The sequence below is a fragment of the Micromys minutus genome (genome assembly GCF_963924665.1).
Source record: "Micromys minutus genome assembly, chromosome: 9".
NCBI lineage: Eukaryota > Metazoa > Chordata > Mammalia > Rodentia > Muridae > Micromys > Micromys minutus.
The window spans coordinates 33,490,817-33,507,076 of record NC_137978.1 but is presented as its reverse complement, the minus strand read 5'-3'; the positions used below and the strand labels follow the sequence as shown (position 1 = coordinate 33,507,076).

At 45.6% G+C, this 16,260-nt stretch overlaps 2 protein-coding genes across 2 annotated transcripts in view; one reads left to right on the top strand and one right to left on the bottom strand.

The window, feature by feature from the left end:
• The first annotated feature begins 50 nt into the window (after positions 1–50).
• TOE1 (target of EGR1, exonuclease) lies at positions 51–3,575 on the top strand. Its single transcript, XM_080921532.1, has 8 exons — positions 51–174; positions 856–998; positions 1,089–1,129; positions 1,272–1,368; positions 1,489–1,647; positions 1,888–2,147; positions 2,343–2,505; positions 2,585–3,575. The coding sequence occupies exons 1-8, from the start codon at positions 123–125 to the stop codon at positions 3,203–3,205; spliced, it is 1,536 nt and encodes a 511-aa protein (XP_080777658.1). The 5' UTR covers positions 51–122; the 3' UTR covers positions 3,206–3,575.
• An 843-nt stretch (positions 3,576–4,418) lies between these two features.
• The window catches only part of TESK2 (testis associated actin remodelling kinase 2), a gene marked incomplete at its 3' end in the record, with an annotated part of 84,878 nt that continues 73,036 nt past the window's right edge, over positions 4,419–16,260 (bottom strand). Inside the window, exons 5-11 of the mRNA XM_080921530.1 lie at positions 14,322–14,468; positions 7,140–7,222; positions 6,512–6,596; positions 6,228–6,311; positions 5,953–6,039; positions 5,419–5,536; positions 4,419–5,134 (exon numbers count right to left, since the gene is read on the bottom strand). Coding sequence (XP_080777656.1) covers positions 4,419–5,134; positions 5,419–5,536; positions 5,953–6,039; positions 6,228–6,311; positions 6,512–6,596; positions 7,140–7,222; positions 14,322–14,468 — 1,320 coding nt within the window. The remainder of the gene's footprint in view (positions 5,135–5,418; positions 5,537–5,952; positions 6,040–6,227; positions 6,312–6,511; positions 6,597–7,139; positions 7,223–14,321; positions 14,469–16,260) is intronic.

Below are 16,260 nucleotides of genomic sequence, written 5' to 3'. Positions count from 1 at the left end.
GAAGTTGACCCTAGGAGACCCAGACACCGAGACCCCGCCCCATCCTAGATCGGAGTCCCTCCGGGAGACGAAGCGGAAGTCCCTGCGTACCTACAGAAGGCTGGCGGGGGGCGAAGAGCGTCATGGCCGCGGACAGTGACGGTGGTGTGCCTTCAGTTCCAACGTCCTCTGACGGTGAGTGGCTTCCCAGGGGTAGCCATAGAAGCCTAAGGGGTCTTGTGGAGGGAAAGGCCTCAGGCCGGTAGTACAGAGACAGGCCCGTGGCTTCTTGCCTCAGCGCTCCTAGACTACAAATCCCAGTGTGCAGCGCGTGCAACTGCAAAACCCGAACTATTGGCTTGCAGAACGGTGTGTTGGGAGGTGTGGTTTGGATGGAGCCGGTGGTTGTCAATCGTAATTCCAGAGCAGTGTGTAGTTGTCCACGTTGAGTGGAGCTTGGGTCTAACTTTGAAGCACTCTGGTAGCTGTTGGGGCATCATGTATGATGTAGTTTTATGGGATCTGTTTGTATTTGAAATAGGAGCTTGCTTGCTCTGAAGTTCAGGCTAGCCTTGAACTCAAGATTCTTCAGCTTTATGCTTTCTAGTTCTGGGGTTACAGGCTGGAGGATAAAGAACCCTCAAAGGTTCTCTAGTCCACTTTTCTCCTGATATAATGCACAAAAGAGGTGATTTCCCAGTCTCACATAAAGGCACTGGAAAATCCAAAGTTAGTGCACTTCAAGGCTTTTGTTTAGAGCCGGTAGATGGAAAATCTTAAGGGGAAGCTTGTCAGTGGGTACCCCTCTCCCACATCTAGCTTGGTGTGTGATCCACGGGGACCTTGTGAAAAACCTCTAAACTCATCAATCCCCAGGTGGTGTCAACAAAAACACACAATCTACAGAGGAGTTTGTAGTTCGGGTTCCTGTGGTAGATGTGCAGAGTGACAACTTCAAGGAGATATGGCCATCACTCTTGCTAGCCTTAAAGACAGCTAGCTTTGTGGCTGTGGACACGGTGAGGTGTGGGAGAAAGGGAAGGCAGGTGGTTGTGAAGGGTTCAGTGATGGGTGTGAGGAATAATCAGTCTTCCTTTACCCACCCATAGGAGCTGAGTGGGCTTGGGGATAGGAAGAGTTTGCTGAACCAGTAAGTATGAGCCTTGTCTGTAATCCCAGCTCTGACAAATATTTAGATCTCAACCCTAAAGTTAGGCGGTGCCGGCCCCGGGTAGCTTGGGTCCTTTGTGAAACTAACTCAGTCATAGCTATGCCCACACCCAACTCTTAAGGTGCATCGAGGAACGTTATAAGGCCGTGTGTCATGCTGCCAGAACCCGTTCTGTCTTGTCCCTGGGCCTCGCCTGCTTCAAGCAGCAACCAGATAAGGTATGAATTACCCCTCATCCCAGGTCTGAGGCATGGGACATAAGAGTTGAGATATTAAAGAATGTTGAGGTTTTTATTTCCTCCCCAAGTTTTGGTAAAGCAGATCCTCTTGTTTTTCAGGGTGAAAATTCTTACTTGGTTCAGGTATTCAATCTCACCCTACTGTGCATGGAGGAATATGTTATAGAACCAAAGTCTGTGCAGTTCCTGGTACAGCATGGCTTCAACTTCAACCGGCAGTATGCTCAGGGTATCCCCTACCATAAGGGCAATGACAAGGTAGGTCTCCAGATTGCTCTAGATTTGAGTTTAAGTCCTCCGTGGTTTATTTCTTGCTTCCATAGGCCTGGGGGACATCCGTGTGTGAGTATGGGGTTGGGGAAACAAGACATTGGAGGAAGGGCATCATGGATTAGATAATGAGTAGTAGTTTCCAGGTGGGAACCTGGGGTAAGTGTGCTGCACAGGCTGCTGACTGGGCACTTTGTCCTTCCCACTGACCCTTTCCCTTCCACCTAGGGAGATGAGAGCCAGAGCCAGTCAGTACGGACACTGTTCCTTGAACTAATTCGGGCCCGGCGGCCGCTGGTGCTGCATAATGGGCTTATAGACCTGGTGTTCCTGTACCAGAATTTCTACGCTCACTTGCCTGAGAACTTGGGAACCTTCACTGCTGACCTGTGTGAGATGTTCCCAGCAGGCATTTATGACACCAAATATGCCGCAGAGTTCCATGCTCGATTTGTAGCTTCCTACTTAGAATACGCTTTCCGGAAATGGTGAGAACATGGTTTGTGGAAAGGGGTGGGGCCTGGTGTGAGCCTGTGTCATTCACTTAAGATTATTTCTCTAGTACCTTCCATATGCCAGGCACTGTTTTTAGGTGCCAAGGATTCAGCAGTAAACAAAAAACAACCCCCCATTCTCCTGGAGCTCATATGCTAGTGGAGCAATACCTTCTTGCGCTGTTGCAGTGAGCGGGAGAACTGGAAGCAGCGGGCAGCCGGCAGTCCACATCTTGCCCTGGAATTCTGCAGCTATCCACCTAGCATGAGAGGCCACATTGACTACCGCTGCTGCATGTCCCCTGTGAGCTGCCGTCGTTCTCATGCCACTGGCATCTGTGACAAGTTCTCGGTGAGAGCATATATCCATTTCTTGGGGCAGGAAGGTTCTGATGGATGGAACCCATTCTTACACTCTTTCCGACCTCCAGGCCTATGGCTGGTGCCCTCTAGGACCACAGTGTCCTCAGTCACACGATATTGACCTTATAATTGACACTGATGAGGCTGTGGCAGAGGATAAGCGGCGACGGCGGCGACGTAAGGACAAACGGAAAAGGGCTTTGCAGAGCCAACCAGGGACACAGACCTTGGAGGAAGCTGAAGACGGGCCCCCCACAAAGCAGGTCTGTGAAGATAGCCAGGAGACCGAGAAAATTGAACAAAAAGTGGCAGAAGGTGAAGCTGGGGATCAGCTTGGCTCCAAGCAAGCTCACAAAGGTGGCTTGGAGGTGGCTCCTGAGAGGACAAGTTCTGAAACAGCGGATGTGCCTACCTCAGAGCAGCTGGCAAACCAAGCCAGTCCTAATCCTGTGCCTGGGGATGGACTGCATCGTGCTGGTTTTGATGCTTTTATGACAGGTTATGTGATGGCCTATGTGGGCCTGAGCCAGGGACTTCAGCTCTGCAGCTCTGAACCTTGGCTTCCCGAATGTCACAACAAGGTATATCTAAGTGGCAAAACTGTACCCCTCACAGTGACCAAGAGCCAGTTTTCCCGTCCTTCCAAAGCCCACAACCAGAAAATGAAGCTCGCTTGGGGCAGCAGCTGACTGATAACTAACTAGGCCCAAGGAGAGAAGCTAAGAGTAGGAGATGTTTGGCAGGGTGTAGTGGCTCTCGTGTTTATCATCCCAGCCACCTAAAGGCTGAGGCAGAAGGATTGTTATAAGTTCATGGCCCACATAGTGAATTTTAAGTCAGACAGAGCTTATATATGTCACATTTCACTGCTACAGAGTTGACAAGCAGGTCCTGGCAGACACTGGGTACTTCAGTTCTGTTTTGTTTTGCTAACTTAGAGGCCTGGGTACATGGGTACAAATAAGGCTAACTAGCACTTGCAACATCAACTTTATTATTTTTTTTAATCTGAAAGTGTTTTGGGAAGAGTTTTTTAAAAAAATCAACAGAAATGAATTATGAAAATATCTGACCAACTTCATTCTTTGGTTATTTCTTATTGCGGCTCTGTACGGGCAGACTGTTCCCAAAGCTCCAGCTACAGGAGGAAAGAAAATCAGTCCAAGTATAAACCATTAACAAACAGGTTGTATCACCTGTTGATGCATACAGAGAGCAGGCCCTAGGGCCTACGAAACCAGCCCCACTCCCAACACCAAGGTTGAAAGTCTTGAGGCAAAACATTAAGACTCCTTTATAAATATGAAAATATACATTAATCAACTGAAAATGTCTTTGAATAGGTTAGATAAAAGATCCTTGACCACCACATTGCCTTGTCTCTCACCCTTGCATAGAGATGTAGTGATGTGGCCTGACCATACAGTAAGTGCAAACAGCAATTATTCAAGTGTCTTAGACATACTGGCAAGAAGCATCCCAGTCTTCAGGTCTGAGAAACAGCCATGCCCCTAACGGCCTCCTAGTCAACTCCAGTTTCCATCCATGCCCCAGAATTGGAGTAGGAAAGTAACTGGGGTGATGGCTACATGGTCCCTGCCAGCCCAGCCTAGAACTAAGTTTTTTGGTCCTGTCTAGGATGTGCACTGTGGTCCATGGGAGCCAAAGCTTCTTGCTGGATTTCAGAGGCTTAGAATTAGGTTGGCCCTATTAAAACACCTCTCATAATGCAGCCATTGGGCTTTCAATTTTAAGCCAGGCTTTTCCCAGCCTGCCTGCCTGCTCTACCTGCTTTGTGCAGGAGAGCTCCAGGGAAAAGCCAGGTTGTGCACTAAGGGGATCCAGTAGTTTCAGCTGAAAGTCCATCCCCAAGGTGAAGCAGGGACTAGTCCTGCCCCCTTCTCACCCGTCCTGCTCTCCCTGGGCTTGCAAGCTTATTCCAGAGACAGAGAAGTGGACAGGAGCTCTTGGTGGCTTTTCTTCTTCCACCTCCATCTCCTCAGAGGCAGCCCCAGTGCACGGGCTGGTCCCCTTAGGCCTAGATCCAAAACCATTTTCTTCTTGGGGGTTAGAGCAATCCATGGCCTCGTGGCCTGAAGCAGCGGATAGGGCAGATGTCCGGAATGGTGGGATCTCTCTTACTCTGTACTTGAGACTACTGAGTCGTGGTGGAGGCCCATCAGATAGTGATTCTTCACAGCCCGAAAATGGACAAGCCTGATGCAAGAACTCGGGTGAACCAGGCAAAGACCGCCACCGTCTGGAAGATGTGGCCAAAGGCTCCTGACAGTCAGCTAGAGGCGTAGTTCCAGGCCCTGGTGCATCCAGGTCAAATACAAGGGAAATAACAGATTTGCTGGGTAGGTCAAAGAATTTGATCTTCCCTCCCTTGAGGTCTTGGCGTGCACTGAAAGGGTTGACTTTGGGGATGTGTGTAGCACCATCTCGTGGCTGGTAATAGGGGTCCAAGACATTGACTGTACGTGGGGGCTTACGAGAAAAAATGTCTGACTGACTTCGAGACAGCCAGATAGTACGTCTTGGACGTGGAGACTTATGTGGAATCTTGTCATCCAACGAACTCAGTCGCTTCCCTCCAGGCACTTTCTCCAATAGTCCTGAAGAATAGCAAGCCTGGGTTACTCTCAGTCCATATAAGCAACATTTTACTCAGTACTTTTCTTGAGGGAAGTGAGAGAAGTAATTGTCCCATTTCATCAACGAGTGAGCAAACGGGGAAGCAGTGTGACAAGTTGCACCAGTAGAGAGCCTAGTACTTACTGTCCATCACCACTGCCCTCCTACTTCTGAACGGAGGACTTTTCCCCAGAGGGAATGTCTCATGGTCTCACCCCTCCCTGTGGGGTCAGGTTTGGGGATCTGACACGATCTGATCTCTTACCTTTAGCTGTGGGCTGCAGATTCCTGTCTCTCTCCAACTCTTCTTCCTGTAAGCGGCTCATGATTTCCTCTAGGGTCTTCCCAATCTCCTCAAAGGATGGGCGCAGTTTGGGATCCATCTGTAGGCATCCATACCAGTCATGAGTCCGAGCCCCACTTCTCCCCCCAAAGTGTGAATCTGTTTCTAGGATCTTAAGATTCAGGTTAGGTAACTAAAGTTTTCTCTTGCATTAGAACTGGCTGGTTATTATACTCCAACAAATAAAACCTGACAAAACCTGAGTCAAGGGCAGCTGAGGGTTTACCCTGCGGGCTGAGGACTGAAAAATAGAAAACAGCCTTTTCTTTCTTTGGTCCAGGCCTCTCTGGAGAGCCTGTGCGGGCCAAAGTGGGAAATATGGTTGGTATTACATATCCGGGAAAAGTGAGGGCATGCCCCTTATGAGACCAATGTGTAGCCTTTCCCTATAGTCCTCACTAAATGAAAAGGACTCAGCCAGTACCTGACCAAAGCCAAGTAAAGAAAGACACTCACATTACAGCAGTTGAAGGTGAGCTGCAGAAAGTCTGACGGGCAGTCTCCTACCATGTGCTGGAAAGCATCATAATCCAGCCCGAAATTCTGTGGATGAATAAGGTGGAGAAATATTCAAGGGACACAAAGTCATTAATTATACACACACTCAGAGGCTGGGAGCTGCCTCAGAAAAGTAGTTACAAAGTAGTTCCAGCAACTCCACCCCAAGGATAAAACAGTTCCATAGTCAAGCCAATCCATCCCTGCAATGCTTGATCCATGGGGCAGCTCACCTCTGTGCGGGGAAGATAGTCCGGATCAGCTTGGATGCGGGCGATGATCTCACAGAGGATGATGCCATAAGAGAACACGTCTGCCTGGTAAGTAGTCAGACCTCAGTTTCCCTCAGCGGAGTGAGGAATGGGATACCTTCCCTGCCTTACCCCCATCTCTTTAACAGCCTAGGCCCAGGCTGTGTTACCCATATTCTATCCAAGTCACCAGATGCTAGCACAAATGATCCCAATCCTTACCTGAGCCACAAAGGATAAACAGGCCTTAAAATCTGTGGACTTACCTTCTCATTATAAGGTTCATCTCGGAGAACCTCAGGTGCCATCCAGAAAGGTGAACCCACCACAGCTAGCTTCTCACTCCCTACACTGAAATAAAGAAGCTTTGCCAGTGCCTGGTACAATGGGAATAAACCAAACCAAGGTTTCACATAGCCTAGACTATGTAATAGAAGAGGACTTCTACCTATTTATCCTCTAGCTTCTACCTCTGAGTTCTGGGATTTCAGGCTTGCACCACCCAGCCTGGTTTATGTGGTGTTGGGACTTACTTTGTGCATTTGAGGTGAACAAGCACTATACCAACTGGGCCAATTCCCCAGCCCTTAAGTCTTGGTTGTTGAGACACAGGCTCATAAAGCCCTTGCTGAGCTGAAATTTGCAGTGATGCCTCTGCCGGGAAAGCACTGGGATTACAGGTGTGTGCCACATGCCCGACTATAATAAAATAAGCAGATCATTGGATTGTTGGGATTCTGTTGCTCCCAAGGGCAGGTATAGACTTGGAGGGGTCAACTCAAGGAATGAACCTGAGCTGTGGCTAGATCTGAGGTCAGCCTCTTGGAATAAAGCTGGATTTTCCCTTAGTTTGGCCATTGCCTGTGGTCTTAGCATCCAATTAGGGTTACTCACCTAGCATCAGGAATCTTCTCAGCCAGGCCGAAATCAGCTACCACTGCAGAGTAACCGTTTTCATCTCTCTTTATCAGGCAGTTCTGGGTTCCCACAGCAGAGAAAATAAGGTCGCTTAGAAGGGATTAGCCAGCCATAGAGTTAACACTCATGTCTCCCTACAAGAATATCTTGTCCTGTTTATTGGTAAACCACACATTTAACCTGATCCCAAGGTCAAAACTGGGGGTTTTAATATAGCAAATGAGGTTGGGTGTACAAGCCTTTAATCTCAACACCGGGAGGCAGCAAGTTCCAGGCTAGCCAGGGTACATGATGGGACCCTGTGCAATAGAATTAACTAAAACCCAAGTGGTTGGGAATACCTGTGACAGATTTTTTTTCCCTAAATTATTTCAAGTGGAAAGAGCCACTTTTAATCCAGATCTTTGAGGTGGGAAGACCCACCTCTAATCAGTGTCACACTCTCTGCTCGCAGCCTGTATAAAGGTCATAGAAGGAAGAAGCTTCCTCTTTGCCAGCTTGCTCTCTCACTGACATGCCCACCCCTTCACTGGCATTAGAACCTACTTTGACATTCTGGTGTATACCAAAGATCAGCTGAGACATCTGATTGAACAACTATTATTGGATTCTTGGACCTTCTGTTGGCAGACAGCCATTGTTGGATTCTACTCTATTCTGAAAGTTCTGTTCCTCAAACTGGAGTTCTCACCCTTCCCAGCGCTGCAACCCTTAAGCACAGTTCCTCATGTGGTGGTTGACCCCCCAACTATAAAATTATTTTTATTGCTACTTCATATTTAATTTTTGTTACTACTATGAATTATAAATATTTGTGGAGGTTTGGCAAAGTCATGACACACAGGTTGAGAACCATTGCTCTAGAGAACCCTAATACACCTTCTCTCTCCCCCCTCCAAAACAGCCAAGTGAGACAAGATAATCCTGGGTCCTGAGTGACTGCCTTAGATTCCATTTCAGGCTTCAAACAATTTTTTTATTTTGTTTTTCATCTAAATATTTTTGTAAGCAACATATTCCACAAGCAAAGGGATGGAACATTAGTATATAATGGTCATTATTTGATCCAAAAGAAAAAAAAGTGTGCTTAAAATCCCATATACTTTTCTGAGTGATGATCCAGAATCTCTTTTCTCCTTTTTGTAGCACACCAGAAGCAGGCTCACAGGACAGTAATGGGAGACTACATCTCCCCAGTGGAAAAGCTGGAGGTAGGCAATGAACTCTGGTCAGCCATGCTTATAGTGGTGTGACTTGAGGAAAACATGCAGCATTCTTCCCATTCAGGGAAGTGAGAAAGTGGATGGGGAACTTCCACACTCCACCACAGTGGGCTAGGACTGCCCTAGCAGGTGAAGAGGCCCAGAACTCAGACATGACCATTACATTTTGTTTACTTGTATGTTTGGCAGGACAGGTTCTCACTATGTAGCCTGGCTGGCCTAGAACTTCAACTGTAGACCAGGATGGCTTCCAGCTCACAGAGATCTGTTTGCCTCTGGGATGCTAGGGTAAAAGGTACGAGCCACCATGCCCAGACAAAAACACTATTTTGGACTTGGATTCCTGTTGTGCCCCCCCCCCCAACTCCCCAGATAGGGTTTCTCTGTGTGGCTGTCCTGGAACTTGCTCTGTAGACCAAGCTGGCCTAGAACTCACAGAGATCCACATACCTTTGCCTCCCAAGTGCTGAGATTAAAGGGATGTCACTGCTAACTTCTATTAAAGATTTGTTTTCAACTACGTATATATGGGGAAGGGTAAGTGCAGGTGCCTGTGAAGGCCAGAAGAGGGTGTTGCTTCCCTTGGAACTGGAGTTACAGGTGATTGTAAACCATCTGACACATGTGCTAGGAACTGAATTCAAGTCCTCTGCAGAAGCAGTATATACTTAACTGCTGAGCCAACAGTTTTCCGGGCAATATGCCTGTTTTCTAAGTACTAAGCATGGTCTTTAAGTATCAGAGATACTAATGTGAATAAAACAGAAATACTATGTCTTAGAGCTTACTATAATGTAGGCGCTTGGGAGGCAAAGGCAGGTGGATCTCTGTAAGTTCAACGCTAGCCTAGTCTACAGAATGAGTCCCAAGAACGTCAGGACTGTTACACAGAGAGATCCTGTCTCAAGTAAATAAATAAATCTTACTATACTGTACTGTAGACTGTTACATGGAGAAATCCTGTGTAAATACATAATTACATAAATAAAGCATAAATAAAAGCTTACTATAATGTACTGAAGAAAGACAGACTATCAAGCCACTGGCTTCTCTTGTGTCCTTGGTATACAGTTACCAAGTCCCAACCCTAATCTTGCCAAATGAGGGAGGACAACTAATGAAGTTCATACACTAGTTTTCATTGACCTAGCCAAACCCCCTGACATAAGAACGGTGTGACCTGGCTAGGATCATATCTCAGCAGTACAGGTGAGCTTAGCTTATATGACTCTTGGTCCAGTATCCAGTATCTGCCCATCAAAAATATGATGTGGCCCATTTTTCACACCCCTGCTCCTGGTGCCGCTATGCAACGTACCTTCCCAAACATGTCACATGCAAGTTGGACCTAGCAAGCCTGAAGAACCCCTTTAAGTCTTTGATTATATTTTTCTCTTTTCTTCCATTTGGAATATTTTCTGACCTACACATTTGTGAATGCACACCTCTCTCTCTCTCTCTCTCTCTCTCTCTCTCTCTCTCTCTCTCTCTCTCTCTCTCTCTCTGTCTCTCTCTCTGTCTCTCTCTCTGTCTCTCTCTCTCCCTCCCTCCCTCCCCCACCCCTGTGTATTTGATGGTTCTGGGGTTAAACTCAATGCTTATACATGCAAAGTGCTCTACCTACTCGACCACTGAACCCTTAGCTGCACCACACCTTCCTTTAAGGTAACCTTAGCAACCCTGACCTATTCAGCCTTCACCTTTCTCTCTTAACTCTCTGTGCTATTCCTTTGACAGTCTAGAAGAACATTTCAAGAGCAGATTCTTAGTAATCAGTTTGTGGGAGAGGATAAGAACATAGTACTGAATAAACGCTGAATGACCCCAAATGACCTATAAATAACTCGGAGCTGCAACTAGCTCTCCCCAGATAGCTGTAGTGGAAATAGCCCTGACATTCCAGGCTCAGGAGACCCACACCTACCTCTTCCAGAGGCAGCAGGAATTCTTGGCTCACAGAAACATTTGTGGGGCCAGCAAGGCCCTATGTGACCTAGCTCAGTCCTCCCTCTCTGTTTCCAGTCTGGCTGAGTTATCTCCTGTTTATTGCACACCAGGTACACATTAGCTGCTTATTCTAATCTTGAATAAGATCACCAATCTCTGAGCTTTAAAAGGAGCCTCTTATTATTTCATCACAATCAATCCTGGACCCCAGAGAAATAACGTGGCGGCTTCCAAGGACTGTTCATATGCTTGTCCTGACTGACTCTCTCCCCAAGTTCTGCTGGATCAGCACTCCAGATCTCTGACTTTGTCTATGAAAAGATGGGTCCTGAGCCAACCCATTAGCTAAAGCCCCAGGCATGGGTCACACACAGCCTGTGATGTAGTAACAGCTCACATCCATTCTTTCCCTCATCCTCTTCATGGTTCATAAACTTCCTGTTGCCAGGGCTTGGTCTAATATACTACTTGCTGTTTGATTTAGTTTTTAGAAACTCTGACCAGGTGTAGGGACACAAACCTTTAATCCTAGTGCTCAGCAGCAGAAGCAGGAGGATCTCTGCAAATTGGAGGCTAGGTTGGTCTATACAGTGAGTTCCAGGACATTTAGTGCTAAATATAAATAGTGAGACCCTGCCTCAGAAGGACAAAAAAAGGTAATAATAGGTAATAATAACTCCAGGTGCCCTAACAACCACTCCCTGCTTCTCTGAAGCTTCCTTGACTCCTGTTTTGGGACAGTGTCTCCCATGTAGCTCAAACTGGTCTTGAACTTGTGATCCTCCTGCCTCATCCTCACCTTGAATGTCAGGATTAGATTACAAACATGAATCATCAAATGCTGGCATATTTTTAAGTTGTGTGTATGTGTGATTGTGTGGATATGTTTGTGTGAATGTGTGTGTGTGTGTGTGTGTGTAGGCATGCACATAGCAAACACATGAAAGTCAGAACAACTTGGCAGGAGTGAGTTTCTTCTACCAATTGGGTAGAGCTCAAGTCATCAAAGCTTGTGGCAAGTACTTTTACCCACGAAACCATCCATCTCTGAGTCTGCTCCCACCCTCTGATACCTTTGTGCTTTTAAGGATATTTATTATTTGAAATTATGTATGTTTGTATGTGGGTGAGTTAACAACAGGAGCTGGAGAAATAGCTTAGAAGTTAAGAACACTAGCTGCTGTTCCAGGACCCAGGTTCAACTTCCAACACTCATGTGGCAGCTCACAGCCGGTGTAACTCCAGTTCCAGGAGATCTGACACACTCACACAGACATACTTGCAGGTAAAACACCAACGTACATAATTTTTAAAAATCATAAAAAAATTCAACAAAAGAGCAAACAAGGCTAGGCATGGTGGCTCATACCTTTAATTCCAGCACCAAGGAGGCTGAAACAGGATTGCTTAATTTGAGATCAGCCTAGGCTATACAACAAATTTGAGGCCACTTAGAATTACATTAAAAAGGAGGGCTAGTGATATCTATCGCTCACTGGTAGAGTACATACCTACCATGAATACAGCTCTATGTTCAACTCCAAGCAATGCAAAACAGAAACGAATCTGTTTTTCATTCTAGAGAACTTCTGTACCAGCATTAGACCTTTAAAAAGTCATTTAATCTCACCATTTCCAAGTATCCTCAGTATCACCTTAAAGTCTAGACTGAAGGAGGTATATCCTAGAAACAGGGACCCTGTGTGTGAGATGGTGCATGCCTACCATTCCAGTACTCAGGAGGCAGAGACAAGGATTGCCCTTATCTTTTTAAAAGATTTATTTATGGGATCTGGAGAGGTGGCTCAGTGGTTAAGAGCACTGGCTGCTCTGCCAGAGGTCCTGAGTTTAATTCCCAGCAACCACATGGTGGTTCAAAACCATCTGTAATGGGATCTGATGCCCTCTTCTGGTGTGTCCTAAAGACAGTTACAGTGCACTCAAATACATTAAATAAATAAATAAATCTTTTAAAAAATTTGTTTATCTTATGTATGCTAGTACACTGCTGCCTGCACCATGCCTGCCTGGATGCTGCCTTGTTCCCACCCTGATGATAATGGACTGAATCTCTGAACCTGTAAGCCAGCCCCAGTTAATGTTGTCCTTACAAAAGTTGCCTTGGTCATGGTGTTTGTTCACAGCAGTAAAATCCTAACTAAGGCACTAACCCAAGTATTTTCAGGGTGCAGAAACAGAACATGCTAAACTGCTGAGTACTAGGGAGTTTTTCTCCAGACACCACCTTGGCCTAGAGTGATCTCTCCTGTGATAAAAGGTAGCAATGCAACTGAATATTTGATTACAAAATACTGTCTTGTTCTTTAGTTCCCTCTCCTTCTCCCTTGAAAGGGTTTTTTTCCTGTGTAGCCCTAGCTGTCCTGGAACTTACTATGTAGATCAGGTTGGCCTCAAACTCAGGTACTCACCTGCCTCTACCTCCTAAGTGCTGAGATTAAAGGCATGCACCCAACTCCTTTAGTTATGTATTTCTCAGTGAGACTCTACATAACTATAGGTTAGCAATTCCCCTTTTCTATTAATTTATCCATGAATCCAGGCATAGGAAACATTCATGTAGATATGGGTGATAACTTGTTGTAAATTTCTTCCACTTTATAAGAGATAATACTTTTAGTAGAAAGCCAAAGATCTCATTTTGGCTAGATGCATATATGCATGTGTGTGCACATGTATATGTTGGGGCAGGTATTAAGGTGAGAACCATTCTTAGATATGTATGGAGAAATGGCTCAGCAGTTAAGAGTGCTTGCTGCTCTTGCAGAGGATAGAAGTTTATTTCCCTGCTCCCATATGCTTACGGTAGACAGGACTTCAATTCAAGGGGATCTGATATACCTTCTTCTGGTCTCTACATCCCAGTCATGCACATGGTACATATACATACATGTTAGGATATATTCATACATATAAAATTAAACCTTCAAAACAAAACAAACCCTCTAACAAACTTTAGAAGACTTTAATGTGGCTCGTGGACAGGTATCAAACTACATATGCTAGGTAGCCATACAGTCCTTCCACTAGCGCAAATAATTTTCAGTCTTGTTATGGATCCAGACGGTGTTGGCACACACCTTTAATCCCAGGAGGCAGAGGCAGGCAAATCTCTAAGTTCCAGAACAGCCAGGACTGCATAAAGAGAAGCCCTGTCTCAGGGGGATGTGGGGTGAGGGGGGGGGAGCCTTGTCATGAAATATCCTGGGACATTCAGTCCTTCAGTTCCTGCTTTGTAACAAGGCCAACTTTCTCTGAAAGAAACTCTTTTCTAACTTGGTCACACAGCAGACTGGACAACAAAACAATACTGCAGTGACCAGCTAACATCAAAGACCTGGCAGGAAGGTAGAAACTCAATCGCACAATAGGAAATGGGTCAGCACACAGTGGCCCACGCAGCACTCCAAACATGCCTCCACTTGTCTCACTCTCACGGAACTTGCTTCGTAGTTGAGAGCTGCTTCTTGGAGGCCATGGGAGAGAAAACTGATTTGGCTCCACAGCTCCCCTGAGTGTTCCAAGAGCTCCTACAACATACATTCAGGAGACTAAAGTCAAATGTAAAGGCTCAAGATGTGGGCACTGCCTGGTTCCACATTCAAAGGTGGCTGCTATGAGCAGCCGGAGACCAATCGGTTTTGATTGTTAGAAAGGATCTAAATAGCCCAAGGCTAGCCTTGAACTGTATTTAGCTGAGGCTGATCTTGAACTTCTGATTCTCATGATTCTATCTAGTGCTGGAGATCAAATCTTCGTTCATCCTAAGCAAGCACCTTCCCAGCTAAGCTACAGTCTCAGTCCAGATAGATGCTTTCTAAGGATTAACTATAACAAATAATGGGTTATGTTTGATTAAAAGTTAAATCTAGAACAGAGATCCCCATATTTCTAGATTCCTTAATAAACATAGGGTTTTTTTTTTTTACCGCTGTGTTTCTCAACAGTTACAAAAGTAAAGCCTTTGTACCTTTGATGTGAGGTCACGGTGGAAAATGCCTTTGAAGTGAAGATAGCTGAGGCCCACCGCTATGTCGTAGGCCAGTCTCACTCTCACAGTCCAAGGCAGGTACAGGTCACTGTCAAGCAGCTGCTCCAGGTTCCCAGAGTTGATATACTATGAAAGAGAAAAAAAGTCCAGTAAGTATTTATCAGAAATATTTAAGCTGGTAGTAAAAGCAGAAAGAGTGAACACCTAGAAACTACATTTGTTCCTTTACTTTTTAAGGATTTACTTATTCTGTTGCTTTTCTGCCTTTTTGCTAAGGTCAAATGAAAGTTTTATTAAATTTAATGTGTATGAATGTTCACATGTGTATCACATACATGTTTGGCTAATACTTATGGAGACCAGAAGCAGGTATCAGATCCCCTGGAACTACCACATGTGTGGGAACTGAACCCAGATAGTCTGCAAGAACAGCAGTGTCCTTGAACACTGAGCCACCACTCCAGCCATTTGTTTTGTTCTGAGGCAGTGTCTCATGTAGCCCAGTCTGACCTTGAACTCACTATATAGCCAGGGATGACTTTGAACTCCTCATCCAGTTTGCCTCGACCTCCTAAGTGCTGGGATTACAGGCATGTACTACCATGACTGAATCTTTTCTAATTTTTTTTTAAAAAAGATTTATTTATTTAAAAGATTTTATGTATATGAGTACACTGTTGCTATCTTCAGACACACCAGAAGAGGGCACCAGATCTCATCACAGATGGCTGTGAACCACCACATAGTTGCTGGGATTTGAACTCAGGACCTCTGGAAGAGCAGTTAGTGCTCTTAACTGCTGAGCCATCTCTCCAGACCACCCCCCCCTTTGGGAGACTATATAGTCTTAGCTGGTCTGAAACTAAGTTTGTAGACTGTCCTTGAACTCCTTGAGATCTGCCTGTCTTTGCCTCCTGGGTGCTGGGATTAGATGTATATATTACCACTTCAGGCAAGATTTGTTTTTATTATACTGTGTGTGTAGTGTGTGTGTGTGTGTGTGTGTGTGTGTGTGTGAGAGAGAGAGAGAGAGAGAGAGAGAGAGAGAGAGAGAGAGAGAAAGAGAGAGATGCCAAATGTGTCAGGTACTTGAGGAATCCAGAAGAGGGTGTCAGATACCTTGGAGTTTGAGTGTGAGCTGCCCCACATTCATGCCTAGAACTGAACCTGCATCCTTTGCAAGAGCAGCAAGGGCTCTTAACTACTGAGCCATCTCTCCAGCTCCCCACTCCTACCAAACATCTTATTAACAAGAAGTCATTTTATACCAGACGTTGTCCTACAGCTGTAACCTCAGCATCCACAAAGCAGAAGCAGGAGGATTACCATGAGTGTAAGGTTAACCTGGCTTACTCAGTGAGTTCTAAGCCGGATACAAAGTGAGACCTTATCTTTTTAATGTTTTTAAGAGAACTAAGTGGAGCAGGAGACAAAAACACAGGAAATAACAGTCTTGAGCTAGAGTCATCACTGATGCCAAGAAACAGAGGCAACAGCCCTGGGATAACACAGGTGAGAAACTGGAATTCGAAGGAGAGGTAAAGTTCAAAGGTAGAGGAAGACAGATGAAGGAAGAAAGCATGGTGCACATGTCTGTAATCCCAGTATTTAGGAAGTAAGTGCAGGAGGGTTAGGAGTTCCTAGACCCCAGCCCTGAGTCAGGTTTGGGTGGCACACACCTTTAACTGCAGCACTGAAGAGACAGAGGCAGGTAGTTCTCTCAGCTCTACATAATGAATTCCAGGCCAGACAAGTCTACACAGTGAGACCCTGTCTAAAAGCAAGGCAAAACAAAAAAAAAAACAAAAGCCATGCCAGAATGTCACCACAGAAGCTAAAGGAAGAGAATAGCCAAAAAGGAAATGGCCAACAGTATAAAATAGCTGCATATACCAAATAAGAAATGCTTGGAAAGAAA